The 25,939-nt window shown below is 32.8% G+C and overlaps 1 protein-coding gene across 2 annotated transcripts in view; it reads right to left on the minus strand.

The window, feature by feature from the left end:
* Positions 1–229: 229 nt before the first annotated feature.
* EPHA5 (EPH receptor A5) overlaps positions 230–25,939 on the minus strand; it is a 329,941-nt gene continuing 304,231 nt past the window's right edge. Inside the window, exons 14-18 of one of the 2 annotated variants that reach the window (XM_054566806.1) lie at positions 25,460–25,669; positions 22,506–22,655; positions 11,050–11,243; positions 7,602–7,757; positions 230–427 (exon numbers count right to left, since the gene is read on the minus strand). In XM_054566806.1, the coding sequence (XP_054422781.1) occupies positions 322–427; positions 7,602–7,757; positions 11,050–11,243; positions 22,506–22,655; positions 25,460–25,669 (816 nt within the window). In that variant the 3' untranslated portion in view covers positions 230–321. Of the gene's footprint in view, positions 428–7,597; positions 7,758–11,049; positions 11,244–22,505; positions 22,656–25,459; positions 25,670–25,939 lie in introns of those variants that run through there. The other variant, XM_054566807.1, reaches the window with a different exon arrangement.

Consider the following 25,939-nt stretch of genomic DNA (forward strand, 5'->3'; position numbering starts at 1 on the left):
TCATGTATAAAATTTTGTAGAAGTAGTGGGAAGGATTTTGTTCCTGTGAGATAAGATAATGTTTAACCTCATGCTGTTATTCCAAGGAGGTCATATTTGTTTCATAAAAAACTGAAGACACTGAGAGGAAGCTAAGGAGATTTTAGTAAAACACTGTTTACAAATTCTGTGGCTGAAAGAAATGCTCTCAAAAGGTTTAGAAATCACTGAGTTTTCCCTTTTTCCTCTTTTTTGTTTTTGGTTTTTTTTGTTAAAATAAATCTCAGGGCTTGTTTACAAAGTGCAGAATCATTCATTCAATGAAGTGACATTAAAATGAAGTTACAATGGCACCATCCCATTTACCAGCTGCACCTTCATTTCTTGAAGGCTGTTCATGATCTTCTTCTGGTGACCGACAAGAGTCACTCCAAGCCGTCTCAAATCCCTGCATGAAGAAAGCACACATTGGATGTATATGTATTGATTGAATTTGTAGCACACCTCAATATTTCACGCTGGCAATGTGGCAAACATTTCACGAAAACTAATTCGATTACAGTCCCAATAAAGATATACGGGGTCCAATTTTCAAAGGCAGGCTCCAGAATCGTACCTTGAAGATTTGTTTGCGGTCCAAGAAATCATTTATAATGAGGAGTGACATAATATATATTTGTCCCCATAATATATACTTTAGACATCACTATGTTGGTATTACAGAATGGTGAAAAACAAATTTGCACATGCTTACTATAGATATGTAAGTTAAAGGATACAATGTCATTGAATCATTTTGAAAATGTGGACCTAAAATATGAATGTGTTCTAATTTTGCTAAATGTAGTAAGTATAATGTATACTTTCAAAAAATCACAACTAAGCAGTTGAAGACTAAACTTTTCAAATGATTCAGTCAGTACAATCATTTTATGTAATTTTATAGATATTGCTATATCTATAGGAGATAGTCAGCTCTACATTTTTTTTATAATACTTCCAAATACTTTATTCTTTATTTGGAACCCAAAGTACCAGAACTTGATTCCTTTGCCAAATAATATTTGGGCTCTATTGGCATTTAGAGCTTTCCGAAGATTGCACCCTGTCAGAAAGTTTTTTTCAACCAAGACACTTCCACTCTGTTTCTTTTAAACAAGTTTGTTATCCAAAAGAACATTACAGATGTTTATATTTTAAAGCTAACAACGTTGTATGGAGCTCCAGGCTAGTGCCCATGGTTTTAAAATGTTATTTTCTAGGGTATCCAGAAATTCTACTCCCTTCAAGTACATACTTGACAAATATAATGATTCATGTGTGTTTGGCAAATAACACTAATTATAGGAAAAAATGACCATGAACAATTCAACATTCTTAAATAACAAAGTTTTTCTGTTAGATTTCTTAGATAATTACTTTAATAAACACATTATGCTAAAAGTATAATGTGTTTTGGCATTCAGTAAATGTATTAACTTCAAATTGTCTTAGAAGTTCATGAAATTAAATAAAAAGACATTAGAATCCTTATATATAAAATTGAATAGTTTTGGAAACTCAAAGGCACATCTTAATTATTAGAGGATATAATTTTAAAAAATGGGTACTTAAGCTCCATATGCATTAGTATTAGAAATAATTGCTTTTTAAATAATATTTTGGGTTTCTCTTTCTCTTTATGTTTTTATTTTAATTTTAATTTCTTATGAGAGATTTAGCAAATGGCAAGAATCAAAAAAGAAACAAGTGATATTTTTGGTGGACAAATATTTCTTAGAATATGACTATTAAACATTAAAGTTAGAAATTATCATAGCTACAAAACACCGGAGTACAATATAAAATAATAATAATGGTAAGCATAGAAGACAATCATCAGTAAAACTTAAAAACCAGGAAAACTCTCTTTGAAACAAATTCACTCTTGTTAGTTATAAAATAGATTATACAATAGGTAGCTACAGACTAATATAGAAATAAGATGTTTGAGTTTAATCTTGTTTCTTACAAATTAAATCAGAGTTTCTCAGCCTCACCCCTGTTAACATTACAGGCTGAACAGTTCTTTGTTGGAGGCGCTATCTTATACATTGTAGAATATCTAGCAGCATCTGTGGCCTCTCCCCACTAAATGCCAGAATATCTGTACCACCTCTTACCCTTTGTTGTGACAAGATAAAATGTCTCCAGACATTGTTATATGTCCCCTGAGTGGCAAAATCTCCCCTTGTTGAAAACCACTGCACTAAATATAAAAATAAGAGGTGACAATTAAGATAACTTATTCCTATATATACCCCTATGATGAAGTTTTTGCTAACTTCCTTTTATGGATAAGGAAACAAAGTCTTAGAAAATTTTAATTAATTGGCTAGTTAGATAACACAGCCAGTGGGTAGCAGAGGTAGAACTGACTGGAAACCTGTCACCGAAGTTCATACTCCTTTTATTTATCATTATTCTGGGACATGATTTTGAGCAAAGTACTCCAAATTGCATGCAATTATTTATTCATCTGTAAGATGAGAACTGTGTAGATCTAACATCAAATACGTGAAAATAAAAAAGAAAGAAGATCATTAATGAAGGAAACTGAACACATACTTCTTTGTCTGAGGTTGCGGTAACCATCTATACTTCATGGACATTTCAGTTATGAACTAAGCAATATTTTCATGTCTTCACATGTAACTTGTGAATCATGAAGATTTTTGTAGATGTAGATATTCATGGGTGCTCACTAGCATATTTTGGATCTAAGTTAGGAAAAAAAGAACTAACATTTCTTAACCTAAAACAATCAATCTCTAATGGAAAATTTAAATACTAATATTTGAAATGAAGTTCTAAGACATGTTTTATCATAGGCTTTACAGACCCAGGTTCAAAAATACTGATGTAAAGTATATGTACTCTATTGTACAATCCATATGCGTGATCCAATTATTAGGAAAGAGCTTTTAAAAAATAATCATTTTAGTGTTCCGCAAGACCTGAAAAAAATAACTTACAGGTTTTCCTACTGGAAAAGCATGGATTTTTGCATACACAATACCAAAACCTCAATTTTGACACATGAGCATCTGTGTAAGCATGTTTGTATGTGTGTTTTCCATATTCCAACTCTTTGTTGTTTTGTTTAAATGATATCAAATCATTGATTTGACTTATTTGTATTTCCACTGTTTTAATTTATTGTTATTTTAAATATAACTTCATTCTCTGAAAAATAACAACAAAAAATAGACTCTGGTTCAGTGCTTTGTAATTATATTTGTGATGATATTTATAATGATATTACAAATAAGAATTAAAATGGTGTTAGAAAAATGTTTCCCGTAAAGTTTAAATAACTATATTTCTATATTGTTAAATGTATTATTTTCTTTTAAGTAGTTTTGCTTCACAGTTTTGTAATTTCTAATGATTCCCATTTTACTCCTCAGAGTACATATTAAATGATCAATTTAGCAGTAATAATGTAAAATGAAATCGATGAGTTAAAATATTTTACATTTGTTGATAAAGTTGCTGCTCTATTTCTAATAATTTTGAAAAATATTTAAAAACAATGAAATTATGTGCTATTTCACTCATGTCAGTTTTATGTATAGAAAATTTTATAGCTAGGAAAAGGTTTACATTTGTCACCTCTATAAATGTTATGCTCATTTTATCATGATCTCATAGAATCTTAAGTAGTACCCAAAGCCAACTGTAATGATGAAAACTATATTTCAGTATAGGCTTATAAATTTAAATATAATGAGAATATCATTGTTACATAAAAAATAGTTTGGGTTTTGTCAACAAAGCATGACTAGTTTTAGAAAAGCTTCAAATATAAAGAAGCTTTTTTCAAATTGCATTTTATCACATATTATTCCATAAATTAAACAATGAAAACACTAATGTTACCATACTAAGATGGCAGAATGAAACACAGAGAACAGTAAGAGTTTTCTAGTTGATGCTGAAGCAACTCTTGGTTATTCAGGATTTAATTTATCCCTTGTGGATGAGTCATTCCTCTACTCAGACTTCTCCCTTCTGCTTTACACACCTTTTAACCATTTCACTGATACATAACCCCATCAACATTAGCTGGATAGAAGAAAGGAGAAGATAGATTAATTAATATTCATTCAATTTCAGTGTTTATTCTTTTTGCCAGAGTTTGGTCATTCTTTTGTATGTTTGAAAATGTCTGGTGCATTTAAAATAATCTTAATAACCACAGATATAGCTACTGCACAAGAAAAACATATATACATTTGGCAAAAGAGAGTTGACCATGGCCTGGTCATTATCTTCTGTAGATGGGACATTGTGAGGGTTAGACTAGAAGTTTCAGATTTTTTATGTAGAACACATAGAATTTTAAGTATTCTTATATGTACTGTAACTGTATAAAAATAGCATAATGACTGTATTAAAAAGTTAAGAAATTTATTTTAAGTTGGCACAAATTTTGGTTTGGGATTTGGGAAACATTCATTTTAGTAGTTTAAGATGACATTTTAATAGATGGTATTAACAGGAATGTCTTCAGTTTACACACGATTGGTATAATATTTAAATTCATTAGATTGTACTCATTTTCCGAATAATCCACATCCACAATACAACAGGTCAGACAGAAGCTGAAAAAGCAATTGTAATACTGTCCTAATTTTAAATCTTTGGATTCAATTTGCACCTCATCTCAAGCTCACATTTCCCCCGCCTACACCACCTCACTGCATTTACACCCCATGCTACAGATTGTGCCATTGCTGCCACAGCAGTTACTCCAATGTGAGTACTGTACACAGAATAACGACATTTAAACAGAGAGCAGCAGTCAGAAAAGTCTAAGGTTGAAAGTTTCTTTTGTTAAACATGTTTTGATTCTAAGATCTCAGTTTGGCTGTTTGTTTTTTCCTTTTCACACTAAGCCCTAAATGCATGTGCTGGCAAAAAAAAAAAAAAAAAATCGTAAACAAATAAGTTAAACCTTTATGAAGGAATTTTTTCTACCTAAATAAGTGGTTCTAAAAAACTACTTCTTTACTCTTTGTTTTGTAAACCCTCTATAAGAACAAATTTGATGCATCAATTGCATGTATTTGATCTTTTGCTTTATATTAATGATATTAACCTTTCTTTCTAAACACATGTTAAAAGTATGAATGTATTTTTCCAGTTTTCAGTTTCTATTTCAGCAATGACACTGGTGATAATATTTTATTTTATTATAATATTATACATACTCCATAGAATAAATATTTAGATATAGGTAAAGACCATGCATCAAAATAATTATTATCCAAGTGTTTGAAAGCTTATTTTTTTTTAGCTGCTATTCCAGTTCCTTTGATATGTCTTTAATAATAACTGATTTTATTTTTATTTCTTTGGTGAAGGGCAAGTGAAATGCACAGAAAATCTTTTTCTTATGTTTTATATTGTTGACCAAAGATGTAACTGGTTACTCACTATTTTGTGTTATTTAACATAATATTTGACTAATATATTCTTACCAAATAGGAAAAAATGTGGTCAAAAATACAATAAACTAGAGTACATATATTTAGAAGTGCTACACTCTCCAAGAAACCAGCTTCACTGGAGATATTTAACCTTTGCTGGCCCAGTTCCTAGCAAGAAATGTGTTCGTATGGGCCCCAGGAATCTGAAACAACTGACCTATGGGGGGCTATATTCTCTGAAGAGGAAGATGTCAATAAGTCTCCTAGTTTCACCTTACACTTCTGGCCAGGGTAAATAAATTAAAAGACAAAGATATCTTATGGATGCATTACAGCAAGAGTCAAGAAGCTACCAAAATAATAGATATACAGAGAAGAAATTGAACCAAGTAGAAAAAATTTACCAGACAAAAATCACTGGAAAATATAAATGAAGTAGAGAACCACTGTAAGATAGAAGTTATTAGAACTTGAAAGAAACATACAAAATGAAGAGAGTTTGGGGATAAGAAAACCAAAAGAAAATAAATAAAAGAAACAAAATGTGAAACCATAATTGTAAATCATTAAACATATTTATAGTACTTTGGGGCCTCAATGAGATAAAGTAAAGCAGGTAATTGGTGCAAAAACCATTACTAGTGGTTATAACTATTCTGTGAAGGGATAAGTAAAAAAGCGGTAGATGTAAATATATATGTTTATGTACTATTTTAATAAAAAAAGGAGACACTGTTTAATGCAAATAATTTTATTGTATATTTACAAATAATCTGACATTGGGTAGAAGAAATACCTACAGTATCATTTTAATATAAAATGACAAATGACTTTAATAAATTAAAATGACCATTTTTACTGAAGAATTAAATAGCAATAATGTAAAAATAGTTTTAAATTATCGGTAAACTTTTCTGTTTCCTATTTTAAATATTGCAGAAATGAGTTCTTTGAGTGTCCAAAGAAATAATGGGCCAAGCAAATGTCATCAAGTAGATATGATTTGGTGGGAATAGTAAGAATGGGGTTCAGTAAATTATGAGAGCAAGTTGAGTGGTGATTTCAGAGCCTTTTAGCTATAGGTATAATGGAAGAGAAATGTTGAGAATGTGGCATTAATTGGTGATAAATGATAGTACCCTGTTACCTTTTTTTTGTGGATGTGCAGTGGCTTCAATGAATCAAAGAATGCCAGAATAATACAAATGGTGAAAGGGAATATCGCAGTGCTCATATTACATGAAGTAATGAAATATGGACCATGGCTTACCACCTTAGAATGTTCTACCATGTTCTAATCCTTACAAGAATATTTTAACCTTTGAACGCATAGCTACTTTGAAGTAATTTATCATTATATTCATAGGTTAAAACATTATTCATGTTTATGCAATCTAGATGGAACCAGCATAATGACAGTTAATTTTCACAAATAAATATTAGGCTAAAATAATCACACATACATAGTATATAATAAAATACAGACAACTTACAACTTTAAGGAGTTTAATATTTAACTCTAGTGATTTTTATTTAGTAAGATTTGATAGTTTTATCTTAAACGTGCAAACAGAAAAGGGCACAATTGGTTCCACTGAGATTTTACAAAATAACAAATCAGAGGCAGGATCTAATATATCCTTGGATGGCAAGAATATAAGGTGCACCATTTAGAGATTAAGTGATATTCCTGCCTGGGAAACTTTGTTTAAGATGTTTTTTCCTGGGTATTCATCTTAGCTGAAATTTAAGAATATGTTTTGTTGTTATGTAAGACTAGTCATACCAATTGTGCTTACAGTTTTTTTTTTTTTGTATTTACATTCATATAACACAGGTACCAGTATAAAAACTTTGTCAAAAGAACATCTTTTCCACAACATAAAATACCAGTATTTTGCGAAAGAGCTGTTATTTCAATTATCCAAATATTTAAATGCTGTGTGAAGCAAAGAAGCAAAGACACTGGCAACAAGTAGCATTAATCATGCAGTTGTTAACAATACAGGCTAAAAAAGAAGAGGTTCTTTGAAAGCTGCCACACACGGACAAAAGTTAATTGATTTCCTTTGACCTCATCCAGATTGGTTTCTGAACAAATTTTCTCACCCCAGCAATTATGTAAAAATTATCAGAAAAATTACTCACTCCAAGGTCACCTGAGCCACAGCGTCCATTGAACTGTATCCATTTTCCATGAAAATCTCTGTATACCGGCCCATTTTGATTGCTTCTAGCCATTCACCTACTGATCTGTAGGCCCCAGATCCCAGTGGGCCATGCTCTGCCAATAAATTAGATACTCTAAAACACATAAAACATAAATATTAAAAGTAACATTTTAACTCTTTTATAACAAATCATATTGTAACGTTAGCTCATAGTCAATATTGATAGGGTGAAATATATAAATGCAAACATGGAAGAAAATATTTTGGAATGCAAAACACAAAGTCAACCTATTCAGATTTTTTCTATCTGTAGTTTATGAAGAATTATAATGGTTTAATAAGTAAATTTTCTTATATAAAACATTAGCTAAAAATTTCATGTAGCAATTTAGATGTATTTATTTCCTATTACTGCTGTGTTTATAAAAATAATATGGACACTGCTACTAAAATAGATATGCAGTATAATTTATGCAAAGCCAAATGTTTCTAGACTTTGCTAGAGAAATTTGTACTCATTTAATTAATTTCTTAGGAAATTTATTGTTTACCTTATTTTCTCACTTAGAGGCACTTGTCAATTCATCTAGGAGTAGTAGAAATTGGAAAACAAGATATAATCCCAAACAATAAGAAAACTGACTAAGACCAAAGAAGCCATGAGATGTTTTGAACTATACTAAATTCATACTCTTCGACCAAAAATAATGTGATGATATAAAGGATGATAATCATTTTGGGAAATGTACTTTAAGGAAATAATTGGGGAAAATGGCAAAAAGTCCATGTAGAAATTTTTTGCTTCTGACAGTAAACATTAAAAACAATTTAAATGTCCATCAATAGGTGTTTATTTAAGTAAATTTTAACCATAAGATATAGGCTACCTTTCTTTCTACTCATATTCTCTGCATCTTCTATATCCCATTTATACTTCAACTACACATGCGTAGTTCCTTCCACACAAATTATATAAAAATTGCTCTGGTTGAAGTGAGCAATGGCCTCTATTTCACAAAATCTGTGAACATTTCCACTAAGATGACTCACCTCTCAGAAACACCTGACAACCACCACTACAACCATCTCCCTCTCAAACTCTTAACTTTATTCTCAACCTTTTTGGATCACTATTCTCTCTTTCTTGGCCAGCATGACATTGAATGTTCTTGGTTTCCCCTTAATCTCCTTTGTCTGTTATTCGTTCCTTTCCTAACTTTAAACTTTGAAGGGACCCAGAACTTGGATCCGTATCTTTTCTGCTCAGGCTACAACTCCATTCTGCTTAGACATTTCCCCCCCATTTCTTGCTTCAAATAACATCTACTATTACCCAATTTTTTTCTCCAGTTGAGGTCTCTCATATATTCATATGCCTGTATCATATCTCCATGTGTATTATAGGAATATAACTCCAACCTTTCCAAAATCATGTTCATCTTTTTTACATCCAGTTCTTCCTAAAGTGCTCATTAGATTATATGATACAACAGTTCGCTCCTTCCTTTTCTTCAATTCCCTCACAACTTATCATTGTGCGCATCATCCACTCCACTGGCCATATATTATACATCTGAACACTCATTTCTATCTCATTTGCTACTACTTTAGTTTAAGACATCACCATGTCTTACCTATACAACTGCTCTAGTCTCCTAGTTATCCTCCCAAATTGTACTCTCACGCCCCACTCCAAAACCAAATTTGCTTTCTAATATTTTTTATTCTGTTTAATCTCTCTTTCCTACAACAGTTTGTTGTTCAATGCTGTATACTCAGCACCTAACCCTCAGCATGACAGAACAGACACATGGATATATGTTGCATGACTAAATGGATATCTTGTAATGATTTGTAGCCATTAAACATTGTAGGAGGAAACAGTTGGAGAGTAGGATCTTAAAGTTGAGATTATGGAATAGTTGCAATTATCGTTAATAGCAAAATATAGCATATGACTATGACAAGAAGATTCCAAGGTATTTTAGAAAATGAAATCATGAAATTAGTAAATGTTAAAGTATTGAGAGACACTCAAACATCATCTACATGGTTACTGAAATCACCAAGTTTTGTGGCATGGGTAGGAATATAGAGGAGGAGAGTAAGTCAGGAACTAATACGCTCTAGAATCACATTTTGTAAATGGCTGAACAAAAATGGGTAGCAAGTGGTATAATCTTAAACCAAATTAGTTTAAAGGAAACCTAGCAAGCTGATTCTACATATTGCACCAAGAACATATGAAAACTCTTTGTATATTTAAAAACTCCTCTCAAGCTGTAATGATGATGTTGATATAAATTAACACAATTTAGAAAATAAAAATCTTTTTTATTTCTTTACTTTATGTCCATTTGTGTCAACTTAACAATTCAAAAAGTAGTCAAGAGAAATGTTTAATATTTTACAAGACAATAAACAATATGAAAGCAGATATTTCAGGAACAACATAGGAATAATTGCTAAGAAGATACATTTTCTAGTTGCTACTGCAGAAAGTTAATGATCCCTGACAGAGTTTGAAGGTTCATTCTTCATTTGTATTTAAAAATGAATTTTTGCTTAGTAAACAAATGTTATGTCAGAATCATAGAACTTATGTAACTTTATCAAAAAATTGTTTCTCATTTAGTTCATGCTAATAGGTTGCCAACTCAGTTACTGGCATGACACATTTTCTTGTAACAATAAACAATGACCTCAAACCCAGTGAAAATAACAATCTGGAAAATTTTATAGTACAGAATCAAACTGATTTATCTTTTGAGAGAATAACTCTAAATTTTCAGGTTAAATGAATAAAGTGTGTGTTATAGATATGCAACATTATTTAAATGAATTCATGATAAAATATGCTTATTTGCCCACATAAATTTTTCCCCACAAAATAACTCATATGTGATTAGTCAAATATCTGAATACAACTGGATAAGAGTAAAGAGTTTTTAAAAGGTTGTCAATATTCATAAAATATGACAGACTGTAAAATCTATTCTAAAAAATAAAAAATAATTATTTGTAATATCTCTAATTTAAAATATATCAGTACTTAATTGTCTTTTCCTTATGGCTTTAAGAATGTTATTTTTTTTTCCCCTGTCTGCACCTGTGTGGGATCCAAAACACATGAAAATTCATGCATTTGAGCTTTTTTTTTTTTTAATACTACCTGAATTTGGCTACACTTAACATTTTTCTGAACTGGCATGTTATACTATTAGATTGAATATAGATGCTTTTAAGTATAATTTAATCATTCATACTTCATTTATTGTAAGAGAATACCTTTATGAAAAAACTAAAGTCAAATAAGTGTGTTATAGATTTAGAGGTTCACGTGCACAGGAATGATTTGATTTAACATTGGCGGCATCAATCTCAAATAGCTAAATTCAGGAAAATCTCTCAGGTCTGGACTGTACCTGCTCGATGCATTAACCAGTGTCTTCAAGCTACTTGGGTTACGTATAAGCTTGTCCAGCATATTGACGATTTCATCAAACTTGGGCCTGCTATTTCGGTCCTTCTGCCAACAATCCAGCATTAATTGGTAGAGAGCAGCAGGACAGTCCATGGGGCTTGGCAGACGGTAGCCTTCTTCTACTGCTTTAATAACCTGTGTGAAGCAAATCAGAACCAGTCCCAATACCACAAATATGGTAGAGAAACTCGCCACCCTCGCTCTAATCTTCATCTTTTCTTTTTCTTACTCTTGCAATAACAACTAATTTCACTATCTCTAAAATCCCCAGTTACGTCCATTTGCTGTGAAATAAAACTGCATAAAGAAATAAATATAAAAGGATAGGCTTTCTTCAATTATTACAGAGAAAAGAAATGACAATCATTTTTACCTAAGATCTTGATGAAGGGTGACTTGTAAAATTAATTCACATAAAATAAACGGTCTCCTTTATTTATCATTGAATTCTGGCATCAAATAGACATTAAATGTTCTTGTGATTTCCCTGAAAAGTTAATGTCTTTTTAATGAAAAATTATGAGCAGAACCACATTTTTAAAGTAAAAGAACTGCAATTTTACTTCAAAAGAGACTTTTGGATGGTAAATGATAGATAAATCAAAGGCTAAATTAGTATAACTATCTCATGTATCATTTAATAATGTCTAGGTCTGGCTGTTTATTATCATCTACTGATTTCTGTCAGGAATTTGGAATAATTGTAGCAGAGGCATTACAAACAAAATTGATTTTAAATGTAACTACATGTATGGATATCAGTCTAATTGTGAGGTGTTTTTTCAAAAACATTTGTAATGTTGCTGATGCTATCAAAATGTGTAACTCCAGAAAACATTTGTTCATGCTACTGAATATAATAATACAAATTTTATTACATTATTAAAAATCAAATGTTTAAGTGATACCCAAAACCAAGAATATTGAGTATATTTCTTAAAATATTTTGTGTATACTTTCTGAACATTGAAAATTAAGTACATTTTTCCAGAAAGATTTTAGATTCGATCTAACAAATGGCAAAAGTAAAATGATTAGAAGAGGAAATTTACAAAGATAATTTGAATAATTGTGAAGAAACCAGTCTTTCTATGATATAGGAAATGACATTTCAACAAGAACAGCGACAAATGGAAAGAAAGAGGATGAAAGATCAGATCTGGTGTATATTTAGGACAAAGGGATTGAGGGAAGATGAGAGAAAGTATTTGAGATAAAATAAGTTCAGGCCTCTCACACTGGATGGTTGTGGCTATTAGATTTAGGCAAGCACATAAATGGGGTAATGAATACTGACAGGTACAATTACAATTTGGGCTTGTTTTAATTCAGGTGAGTGGGGATGACTCATATGACAACATACAGAAATCTGGCTAGAGGACCAGAGATATTTGGGCTGATAATTCAAATGTGCACATCGTCAGTTAAGCTGGTCACAGCCTAAAGCCGAGTAGTTTATATCATCTTAGGAAAGGCATAGAATAAGGGTTCCAGAGAAGCACAAATAGTTAAGCTTAGACAGAAAAATAAAAAGGGTTCAAGGACTCTAAAAATAAATAGTTAAATAAATATTGAATAGCTATGAGCAAAATACAAATGTTCCTCCACTTATGTTGGGGTTATATCCCAATAAACCCATCATAAACTGAAAATGTCTTACTTTGAAAATGCATTTAATACACTTAACCCATGGAGCATCATAGCTGGGCTTAGCCTATCTTAAACCTGTTTAGGACACTTACATTAGCCTACAGTTGAGCAAAATCATATAACACAAAGCCTATTTTATAATAAAGTATTGAATATCTCATGAAATTTGTTATGTGTATCATTTTTGGCCATTGTAAAGTTGAAAAATTGTAGGTGGAACCATTGTAAGTCAGGGACTGTCTGTACCCCAAAGTCACCTACCACCTTAGTTAACAACTCAAAAGCAATATTAAAAAATACTAACAGGCAAACTCTAGTAGAAAATATTATAAAAGTATAATATATGGTTAATATATTTAATACATTTAAAGCTCATGCATATTGAGAAATATGACAACAGATATATAAGAGATAGTAATCAAAAACTTAGAAAAATTTTTAAAAATTAAATTTTAAGAAAATGTTATTCTCACTGTTGATATTAAATAAATAAGTGAAATAATAAAAAGTGTCATTTGCATTCATATCCTAACGTAAGTTCTTTTATTTATTAATTTACTTGTAAGACTCTCCATTGCTGATAAGGACAAACTTGGCCCAGATAATTAGGTCATGGGATTTAATTCTAAATTCATCTTTAAAATATATTTTTAAAAAAGATTTAGAACTACAACTTTAGATTTATCATTAGACATTTTGATTTTTTTTTCATTTTTACCTATTTCCTTCATAATTTTGGGGATAAATGAATGGCAGTAGTACTCTGGGGGTTTACAAAATACTAGAAATCTACCAAAGCACAAGTTAAGCTGTTTATTTTATCATAAAATTTATATTGTAGAACTAAATAAGTCATAATATCCATTGCCTTCGTTATAACTATTATATCTTTAACTGAGGGGGTTGAGGAGTGGCTGGAGTATCTGTGGAGCCCATCGGAGCCCTGCGGTCGCAGCGCTGGTTTTTGTGTGTGGGGGCACGGCCGCGGCCGTGGGGCTGACTCCCGTGGGAGCAAGGCATCACCATGCGCTGGAGCACTGAAATCACTGGCCAGTTCTTCTCATTTGACATCAACAGCATTTTGCATCAGTGTGGCATTTACCCTCTGAAACTTTTACTAGAGTGCAGGAATATGGACTCGCCTTGAGTGTAACTACTGATCCAGTGCTCAGGAACTAACCTAAATAATGTTGTGGAACTAAAAAATTAGTTATAGAAGCCTTCAGTTCAGAAACTGGTGGTAGTCATCTCGAATATTGAAAGTGAGGTCCTTGAAAGATGGCAGTTTGATAGTGAGTGTAACAAGCCTGCCAAAGATGACAGTACACCCAGAGAAAAGACTCATAAAGCTGTCCAAGATGAAATCCGCTCAGTGATTGGACAGATCACAGTTACAGTGATATTTCTGCCCCTGCTGGGAGTTTCTGGTTCATTTGACCTGCTGATTTATACAGGAAAATATTTAGCTGTACCTGAAAAAGGGGAAGAGTCAGGCCCACAGTTCATTATCAATTCTGAGCAAGTCTGTGTTCTTTCACTACTATCACCCACGAAGCAGGCAGCATGGTGGCCTACAAAATCCCTGTCCTTGACTGAAGAGGAGCTGAGAACAAAAATGCAATTCTCATAGGTGTGCTTCCTGAAACCAAGTCAAGTAGAGTTTGTGTTGTATTCCACTGATTAATTTTTAGATGGAGAAAACATTATATTGTACTGTGCATAATTATTCCATTTTTAGTACCTACTTGACTTTCCATAGAGTTGATAAAATTCTTTGGCATACTGTTCAAAAAGGAACCAGCAGATGACATCAGCTTGTCATCTCATTTTCTTTGAAGGTGGTAACTAGATGGGACAACTTTTGCAATAAAGCTAAACACCTTTGTAATCAGACATTTACAGACATTTTGGTCAAGTAGTTTGACTCAGAATATAGGTATATATGAAATACAGCAAAATAAGTCTGAATACTCAGAATCCTTGTTTTGGGTCCTAAAGTAACTGATAATCCACAATAACAAAATATTGCTATTAGGTCCTTTTATCATTTATTTCATTCGTATAGCTTCTATAGTGAAAAAATCTCTAATCACTTGATTTAATGTATATAATTTATACTTACTGAGCTATTGATCTCTATTTCTGCTGTTTCCGTTTTGGTGATACAGAATTTTTAAAAATGTCTTTTTGTGTTTTATAAAATCAAGCTTTAAAGATAATGATAAATAAAGTTAAATGTATATCTTTAAAAAAGAAATCTAACCCTGGCTGGTGTGGCTCAGTGTACTGAGTGCTGGCCTGCAAACCAAAAGGTCACTGGTTCAATTCTCAGTCAGGCAGTACACATGTTTGGGTTGTGGGTCAGGTCCCTGTTCGGAGGTACCTGAGAGGCAACCACACATTGATGTTTTTCTCCCTTTCTTTCTCTTTTCCTCTCTCTCCATAAATAAATAAATGAAATCTTTAAAAAAGTAAAAAAATAAATAAAAATAAATCTAGGTGGTTGAGATGAACAAAGAGAAAAAAAAAAAAGACAACCAGAATTTTCATAGATAATTTGGCACTATGTCATATATGTTCAGATATGTTATATCTGAAATATGAACATAAGCTCTGCAATTTTCTTGACCTTCACATGTAAATCAATAGTGTAAACACAATTTAAATAATGTTGCCTCTCCTTCTAATACATAAAACTTCAATACGGAATGTCCAATATGGCACTATTCATGTGGTCACAAGTTAATTCTGTTCAGCCCTTTCTATCATATAAGGGTCAGTGGGTGCAGCTTTTCAGGTATATATAACTAATATTGATAGTGTTTGCTTTTTTCTGCTCACAGAGCCTCACCCAAAATTTTAAGGTTGTAGTATTTCATCTACAAACAAAGAATCCTATTTAGCATACTACTCAGCATGGTTATCCACTTCAGAGGGAAGGAAATGTGAAAGTATCACATACTCAGTAATGTGCTGGGGTAGATATTTAACAAGTGGCTCTTCTTGCTGGGGATATATTTATAACATTTGCTCATTTATGTAATGTAAATACTCCCTTCATATGAATTGCAAGCTACCAACATAATCTCATTCGAGTAGAAATTTTGTTGTTGTTGTTGTTGTTGTTGTAAAAATATGCTACCTGGTACAAGCTGGTTCTAGCAACCACTACATAGCTCATCATCCAGAAACTAGCTTCACTCACAGCATCCTAGAAGGCCTAATAAAGGCGAAGCTGAAACACCACCTTGGAGACAACACTCTGAAATGAATTGGTGCCATTATTTAGGATGCAGTATATGTATTAAATCAGAAACTTCTATACTCTGCACTGTTCCCAGTGGCTCTGACCAGGGAACACAGCAAAGGTTCCACTAAACTAGCAGTTATGGCTGCCACCACGGCACCTGGACTATTTGTGCCCAGGTACAAGTGAAGAGAAAGGAAATCACCATGATAGCCAAGGCAGCTGATGTTGAGCAACAGGAGGTATTAGAGCTGCTTTCACACAGCTGGGCAGGAAGAAACACGTGTGGGATCCGGATGAGACACTTGGGGCCATCTTGCTATTCTTTTATACCAACTGTGTCCTGAAAATACTCACCCTGAGAAGGAAGGATTGATTTAGACTAACAGGTAAACTACAATTATCTGCCAAATTGATAGATGAAGGAAATTCAGATGGGAAAGGAGAGGCTAATGACCAAGTGAGGCCTTGAGATCAACTAAAGCTATAGGAGCTACGGTGCAGTCCATAACTGCTTCTGAGTTTCCTCTCAGGAAGAATCAACAAAACCATGGAACTGATGCTCCCTGAACCTGTGTGGAGAAGGCAGTCTGTGCTGCAACTGAAAATGTGTCTATCAATCATCATCTTAAGGGATGCTAATTGACCGACAATCCTTAACTCTAGACCCTCCAAAACCCATCATCACATTTATATCAAGGCCATGCTTGGCAAGGTTACTCCAGCCAGTTACTGCATGTGGCGATGACAATAAGATAGACTGACTTGAAAATTCCCTGGCAGCCTTGCCAGCCTCGCTGGAACCACACCTCAGTCTCACACGTTTGCACCTGCTCATCTTTCCTTGATCTCCACCGTACTTGTATAACAATTTGACATCTCTCCTACCTTCCTCTTATCTAGCCATCTTTTTCAGTACAAGCATTTCCCGTTAATACCACTAATGCATATCTAACTCCCTCTTGGCTTCTTGAAGGACCTAGACTGGCCCAAGTATTATATTATAGGCACTGTGAAGCAAATTGTGCAGATAGTATCTACACTATTTTTACCACATACTGCAAGAGAGGGATTACCATATACATTTTACAGATGAAACACTTGAGTTTCCAGAGGTTAATTATTTCCCATATATACAAAGCTAAGAAGTAGCAGGGTAAGATTCACAGTTAAATTTCTTTGGAATGGAGGCTGTGATTCATCTTTCTATCATGGGTTGAGCCACACTACTGGAATTAGAAATAATTATCTCCCAAAAAATAGCTTAGGTGTGGTATAGATCTTACTCCATGGAATCAGATTTCTTGCACCATAAGAAAAAAAATAATATCCAGATATAAAAGTAATTATTTTGTTAAATAGTGCATTGTCAATCACAGGAGATATAGAAAGTGGAGGATATATAACAAGTGGCAGGAAATTTATAGGAGAATTTGAGCTTCAGCTAGGTGTTTTAATGAATAAATTCTGTCTGGGTTGTGAGTACCTATCTTGCTAGCTCTCTATTTGAAATCTCATATAAGTCTTATTGTTGATATGTGATAGAGTTTAAGAATATGTTCCTATAAATAATCTCAGCTACCACAAAAATAGTTTCATGTATAACATTTTTCTAGGATTTTCCCAATTGCCAAGAGTTACTAAATATGTATTACGTGTATATTTTTTTAGTTCATTAATCTTAGATCACTAGAATTGCAGAGATTAAAGAAATCTTAGAAATCCTCTCTTCAAGTCCATTCCCTTTATAATCATTAAAACTGACCAAGAGTAAAGAATCTAAGATGAATGACTTTCTGTTGAATTTACATTTAAAAAAATTGTTATTGTTTTTAAAAGGCAGGTAAAGTAATTTTGGACTTAAGTGTTGATATTTCTTTATGTATCACTTTTTCTAAAGGGGTAAGAATTTCCATGAGGATACCAATCTCTAAAATAATTACCTGCTCTCAAGAGGACCATTATCCATAGAGGACCAATGTTATCCTAGAAGACCAATTTTGTTGGCCCAAAACACTCATTAATACACAGACAGCATTACCCTGAGGCTGAAACGTTTCATAACTTTCTCACTGTCAAATCTGGGTAATTTGCAGTATTTGGAGGAGAACTAAAGTTCTCATACTTTAATTAACTATATGGCACTGTATGTTATAAAATATTCCCTTTGCTTTATCATAAACCATTTCCCCAGTATAAGAAGAATAATATATATCTATTATCAACATCTACACCTATCTATTCTGTACCACTGAAAATTGAAACAAAATAGAGAAAGAAGAGGGAAACCCAGGACGGAGTGTATGTGCCCCTTTTGGAGTCATACATTCTTGTACCTTATGGGTTAAACTGTGGTCAACAGAAACAGTATAGAAAACTGGCCTCCCCTCCTCAAAAATTAAAAAAAGGCAAAAGTAATTCTAACATGAGAAGATTGAGAAACACATTACTTAAATGAGTTATTAAACCATTTTGTGATATATATGTTTAGCATAACTTATACATTCATATATTTCACAATAAATAAAACAGAAAAACTGCCATTACATATAAAAATGCAATGTGATGAAAATCTCTTTTTATTTTAGGTGTTTAAACTTCTGAAAATGTTGACATTTAAAGTGTTTGTTATTAATAAGAAGCTTTTACTGATGGTAGGATATTATCTTAGCTTCCTAAGCTAAAATCAGAGTTTATGGTCTGGTATTTACTAAATTATCCTAGTCATTCTGGTTTATATTTATTATGCATTGTTATGATTTTTCTCTGTGATGACAGAGGCAATCCTAAATCAAAAGAAACCTACTGCAGCATTCTCTCCCTCTGCCACAGTGAAAGGTCTTTTTTGAGGCATTTAGATGATTCTGCATGTCTTGGTAAATTAACATTTTCATGGTGGTAAAGCCCTTTTGAATTAGATAGTATCTGGAGTGTAGAGATTATAAAATATATCATTCAAAACTGCCAAAGTCAGTACTTCTTCTTTGTTCTGTGATCTTTTTTTTCCAAGGAAATATTAAATAATCATGATTTTTAAATATGGTACATCTGTCATGTTTCTTGGATACAAATTTAGGTAGAAATTGAGGCATATTAAACAGTGCTATATCTAAAAAATAAATGCAACTAATGATCATGAACTTGCTGAGGAAATACAAAGCATGTATTGGACATACTATTAAAGGCAGACATTATAGAAAGATCTGCAACTACAATAATTTTCTGTAAACCTCAGTTAGAGTCTCAGAAATCCCAGCCAAAGCCAAAATACTAGTTTTTATTTTATAACTTCTTGAAAATGTTACATCAGCATTTTAAAAATAATTTGAAATACATTTATCTGGAAAAGTATCAAGGCTCACAAATGGCTGAAATCAGGAAAAAAAATATGTCTGAAATCCTTCACGCCTCCATTTTCTACATCCTTTTCCATATGACTTTATAGTGTTCACTCATGACAATCTGTGTAATGGACCAACCCTCTGATTATGGGATTGACAAGTGGAATTTTAGCAGATATATTCTAGGCTGAGGAGCAACTGAGCTCATTGTTGCCCTTCAGTCACTTGGCAAATATGTTCACCTAGCCTCACCTGCTGGTCTCAGAGGAAGATGAAGGCCATGTGGTGTGCCGGGATAGACCAGCCAACCCCAAGGCACATGAGCAAGCCCAGTCAAGTTTAGCAGAAACACTTATGAGCATTCATTCACCTAGTATCACGTTCTACTTTTGTCTATAATTTTACTTGTGATAGAACAAATGTCTCAGGTATAATTACCAATAATGTAGATGACAATGCTATATATATTATATACATAATAGGGAAGTACAAATAACTCTTAATGATACAATTGGAATTAAAAATATCTCAATTTTGAGAACTTAACCAAGGGATAAATAAGGGACAAATGTTTTCCTTAAGTGAAGGTATCAGGCTTGCTGGCAAGACAGAATAAAATACTTTAAAAAATTTAAACAAAAAAAATGACACTGAAATGAAACTTCAAAGAAGATAGAAGCCAAACCACGAAGTGCTCTGTCCCTCAAGTTAGCATTTAGCATTTATCTGGAGAACAGAAAGTAGCAAATAGCTTTAACCTTTGTCTAGACTAGATCAATCCAGAGTAATCATTAAATGTTAAATTGAATATCTTATATTCCCATAGAAGAGTGATCTAGGATCTCTAGTTTGAAATGAAAGAGAGAAAAGTAAACATTGATTTAACTGGAGACAAGGTAGTGGTAAGATACAAAAATTTTGTAGAACCAGGTTGAAATTTCTGGTATAACTTTTATTATTTTTTTGTAACATTAAGAAAATCATTTAATCCCTCTTAGTTTTTTAACTATAAAACAGGAATAATAATATCTTTATGATGGTTTGTTAAATATATGCCAAGAGTTTAATGATACTTTTATCATTGCCCTGCCCCTAAAATCATAAAGTTGAGGACAATAGATATTATGTTCTCCCAAATTTAGAAAAATGTAAGTCAGCACCTTCTTCTTGAATCAAGTGAGTGTAGAACAAAGAAAACCAATTGTAGCAACTTTGGATGTCTTGCTGTATACTCCATCAGCCCTATTGTTACCAGAGAAGAATGCTACAAAATGCAGTTGATGCTTGAACATGGGTTTGAATTGCACAAGTCCACTTATATGCAGATTTTCTTCAATAATTACTGTAAGTGTATATTCTCCTCCTTACAATTTTATTAACATTTTCTTTTTCCTTTTTTTTTTGTAGCTTATTTTAAGACTATGGTATATAATACATACAACATTAAAAAATGTGTGTTAATTGTTTATGTTATCAATAAAGCTTCCAGTCAACAGTAGGCTATACATACTTAAATTTTGGGAGAGTCAAAAGTTCTATGCAGATTTTCGACTGCGGGGTTTGGCTCTCTTAAGCCTCCGTTGTTCAAAGGTCAACTGCAATCCTTGGGAAAGCTGAAATATGATCCTAGCTTCTCACCTGGTGAAATTAGAAGAAGGCAGGCTGGCTGAGACAGCCTGCAGTAGTATCCAAAACAGGAAACACTGGTAGGGCATCCCGTCAGGTTTAGTAGAGGTGAGTACAATGTCGTGAAAGACTGTGGAGTGGGAGTGCAAGTAAGAGGAACTGGGATAAGTCTGGTAGAGCACATCCTTCTTCCTAAGGACCTTCAAGGGAGGAGGACCTCATCAAGGGCCTTTGGAAGAGCTCAGACATGAATCTCAGTAGAGAACAATGTTTGGGTTACTGCCCAGCAGGAGGCATCAACAGTGCAATGTTACAAAAACACTCTTGCTTCTTCCTTTCTCTCTCTCTATCCAGGAAGATTCTGGAAAGACCAGACACAGACTTTGACAAAGGAGAAGGAAGAACAAAAACCTGACCATTCTTCCTTCTTGATTTAGGTACTGAGGGTTAGGCTGGCCCTGTGGTTGTGGAAAACACTTTGACATAGGTACTGACTTTCACTAAACTGGACTTGAATATTTATATACGAAATGAATCTTAATTACTGGCATAGGCCTGTTTCAACAAAATGAGGCGAGAAAGATATAGCAACTGTCTAAGAACACCAAAAGACATAAGAGAGGGAGATTTTACAGGGTATAGATGAAAGAAATAATTGGAGAAAAATGTATTTTAAAACATGCTATTGAGGTAAGACTTCAATATACTAGTTTGATAAAGAGTAAGATATTAGGAAAGCATTTAAGGTAGTATACGGCACATAGTAAGGGCTCAATAAATGTTAGCTGCTTTTATAATTGTGTTGTTATTTGACAGGAAATATACCAAATTTGAATGTGATAGAAAATGCAAAGTGCTGTATAAAAGCTATAATGCAAAGACCAAAAATCCATGTGTTAGGTGTTACATAAAAAAAATTCTGAACTTGAATAGAAGATTCTTTCATAGTTACTTTAAATCTAGGATTCTATTATTCTAAGTTTGAATTATTTTTTCCATGTGGGGAAAATAATCTGTTTTCCCCCAAATTAAATAGACAATACACCTCTTCATACATTTTTTTTTAATTTAAAAAATGTAGGTTGTTTCTTTTTATCCTCTAAGAGCACCCACTATTAAGGCAATATCATTCATTCTTTTGGACCGGAGTATTAGCTCCTTCTACCATAGGCAAATTATTAAAAAAGAAAAAAACAAACAAACAACTTGCCTATCACTACTCATTCTTTGATAGTTCTTTCCTTATCTTTAAAAATGATACTAACATAAAATGAGTAGAGCATCACCACAATACAGCTAGAAATGCCTGGCAAGGGACTGAACTTTTATATAACTAATTTGCTTTCCTTTGTGCTAACTCACTGAGCTTCTGCATAAGGGGTATTTTAACAACAAAACATACCAAAGTGCAAACAAAGTATTTCATTTTTTAAAGCAGCTGTCATGTTTAGAAATGAAAATTATTCTAAGTCTCCTGACACAGAGAGCAAAGCATTCCATTCCAAACTTGAAGGGTAAAAGTTCCATACTTACATCTTGGTTGGTCATCTCCCAGTAGGGTCTCTCTCCATAAGACACAACCTCCCACATCACGATCCCATAGCTCCAGACATCACTAGCAGAGGTAAACTTTCGGAAAGCTATAGCTTCTGGGGCAGTCCATCGGATTGGAATTTTGCCTCCCTGAAATTGAAAAAGGATAAAAAATTCTCACACACTTCAAATGTACCTAGGGATACTGATGCCTCGCTGAAGAGATCTAGAAAGAGATGTAACATTTTTAAGTGGATCTGTTTGCCATTATGCACCTCTTTTCACATATCGGCCCATAAGCACTGGTGGGCTGACTGCTAATTGGCTGTCTGGGAGGCTTCTGGATTAAATTCTGTTTGACTACTGGAATACATGCAGTACCCACATCTCAATTACAGCATCAGGATGGCAGCTCTTAGTGGGGAAAGCAAGTAGTCAAGCAAATCAATAAGGCGTACTTTCACAACTTTCGAAGAGAGAGTAAAGGACTCAAATTCCTGTTTTTTGTTTTTGTTTTCTTTAATATAAGAATTGTAAGTGGAATGTCTCAGTTGCTATATGCAACCCTGAAAAGTCTAACAGTTAATAAGACAAGCATGAAAATCAGATATATTAATATACAACTTAGTTATATTTTCCCCTGATATCTGGTAATTTCTTTTAGACTTGATTTCTCTTATCTTCTGAAGGCATATTTTTGTGTTTGTTTGGATGGGCTTTTTTTTTTTAACCTAAGAATTAGGTTTCTCATTTAATGCAACCATTTAAAAAATTATTGCAATTAGATTATCTGGAAAAACTTACAACATTGTCAAGTTTGGGATTTTTTTTACATGATAAAAAATTGGTTTGGTAAGTTTCTTCTTAGTTCACAGAATTAACATATATCCTGTCTTTTTAGGATGGACTTTTTTCCTCTTAATTTTTAAAAGCAGATAACCCCAAGGAAACAAACATTTCATTAATAAGAAGAAAAAAAAAAGAAGACAGGGAGAGAGGTGTAGGTTTTGAGTATTTTCTTGTAAAAACACTAACACATCCCTTCCAATTTTGCAGGTAGCAAATGATTTATTTCACATACTGCAAAGAATGGGATTTAAACTGCTCTTTATGAATCAAAGTTTCAAGACATATAAGAAAATAACAATGTTTTGCAATGCTTGAGATTGCTCTCTGAGTTGAAGTTAATTGAAATATTCAAACTAAGTTTGAACTATTTTCTCTGTAGAAATATGGTAACACCCTTTAAGAGGATTTTCCCAAAATACACTTTTGTTAATTAATTAAATATTCAAAAGTAAGATCATATAATTAGGTCTGGCTATTTGTTTTGTGTTATTGTTTAATAAATTATTATTATACCTCTTAAAATTATAGCTTGCGAATTACTTTAAACTTCAGCCTTGAATTTTTCTCTTAAACCTCTGACTATCATAATTGACATCAGTATTATCTGAAGTTCCCTTATCTTCTTGGCTCTCAGTATATGCATTTTTCACAAACTGTCACCATAACCCATTTCATAGAAATAATTCTTGATGGCCTCAGGATCTCTGCTTTCCCTCGCCCTTCCTCTCTGCTAGCATGACACATCAGCACAAGCGTTGACAATCTACTTTATGCATTTAACTAAGGCCTTACATAATCACACTGGGAATGGATTTTCCTATAATCTCAACCTTGTTTAAGCCACATTTATTGAGTATAACACTAATTCCAGGAGAATTTTTAAATGAAGTTTTATTTAATGCAACTAATGAGGACAATAATTAAGTCTGGAAGAAGAGGAATTGATATCTCAATTAATTAATTGATTTATTAAGCTGACCATTAAAAGGCTTTGTTTGCTTAGGTAACTTGCTCTTGATCTTCAGCACAGTACAGCCCCTAAAAATCAGAGTCACAAAGCAACAATGTAAAAGAAAGCCTTATAATGTGTTAACATATTTATTGTTAGACTATGACTAAAAGTAATTTTTAAAAAGCTGAATTAAATTAAAAACTGTATAACACATCTAACATAAAAATAAGAGAAAACAAAAGTGTTCTTTTGAATGGAAACCAAGGTTAACCAAATTGTGTAGTGAAAAAGATAAAATGGGAAATTCTTGTCTTCCCAGGGAGTTTAAACCTTGAACTCGATGATACTGAAAAGATCTAGAATTAAACAAATATAGTTTATGATAAGGGATTCAAACTGAAGTGTAATGTATAGATTGTCCAAAAAATTCCACTGTACTAATACAGTTTTCCACAGAAAGAATTTTCAATTCAGAAACCAATTACATTGCTGGAAGAAGGCGATGGTTAATGCTAATTACAACATTAGTTAGTGACCAATTTCCCAGAGTTATGGGATTAACAGTTTATATGGCATGTAAGAAAAGAAATTATATATACCTTCAGTAAGTCTGAAGTTTTTTTTAAAAAAGAATAGCTCTTTTATACCATACCATGTGAGCCCTTAAAAGGGAGATTTAGATATTTCTGTATTTGTCTGACAAGAAAATATATTATAGTTCAGAGAGTTTTTGCTAACCAATAATGCTATACATGTATAGTTTCATATATACTGTGTATATATTCATATATAGTACATATATTTATTGCTTTTACTATAAGAGATTCTCTCACTTTTTTACATTTAAAACTTTATATAATTTTTACATTGTTGTATCCATTCTAACTTAAAACTTTTTTTTTATTTTCAGTATCTTTAGGAAGAATAATTTTTTGAGACTCATAAGGTGAATACTTTGCTTATCTGAGTTTAATATTTTAATTTTTTGATATCTAACAAGGAACATCATCTGGATTTTTTTAACCGCATATTCCCTCTCTTTTTCTTTTTTTCTTATGTTGGAGAAATGCCCTTTTTGTTATTTCCTTTAAAATATTTAAAAATTAAATACCTCTAGTCTAGTGCTTCAGAAATGCTTTCTGTTAGATCTTACCCTTGTGGTATAAGCAGCCTCAGGATCATCCTCCAGGACCCTGGAAAGTCCAAAATCAGACACCTTGCACACAAGGTTACTGTTGATTAAGATGTTTCTAGCAGCGAGGTCTCTGTGCACATAGCCCATGTCGGAAAGGTGTTTCATTCCCGCGGCAATGCCCCTCAGCATGCCGACGATCTGAATCACAGTGAACTGCCCATCGTTCTTCTGTAAAGATCATGTGGAAATATTAGCCCAGCAAACACAAAGCACTGGGGGGAAATAGGAAAGGCTCTGCCTTCAACCCCAAATAATCAAATTCATGTACAAATTCTATCGGAGGGAGAACAGAGAAAGTCGAGAAACAGATAATTAACTTGGTAATGTTTATCAGTTCTTTGCTTCATCAGAGCAGAGAAAGGCTTTGAAAGCCTTTGTCAAAAATCTCATCTAATTGTAACTCCTTTTTTTCCAGCCACGAGAGGAGTATTCTCATCG

This window comes from Pteronotus mesoamericanus, unplaced genomic scaffold, assembly GCF_021234165.1.
Source record: "Pteronotus mesoamericanus isolate MK-2021 breed Mesoamerican mustached bat unplaced genomic scaffold, CSHL_Meso_final contig_180, whole genome shotgun sequence".
NCBI lineage: Eukaryota > Metazoa > Chordata > Mammalia > Chiroptera > Mormoopidae > Pteronotus > Pteronotus mesoamericanus.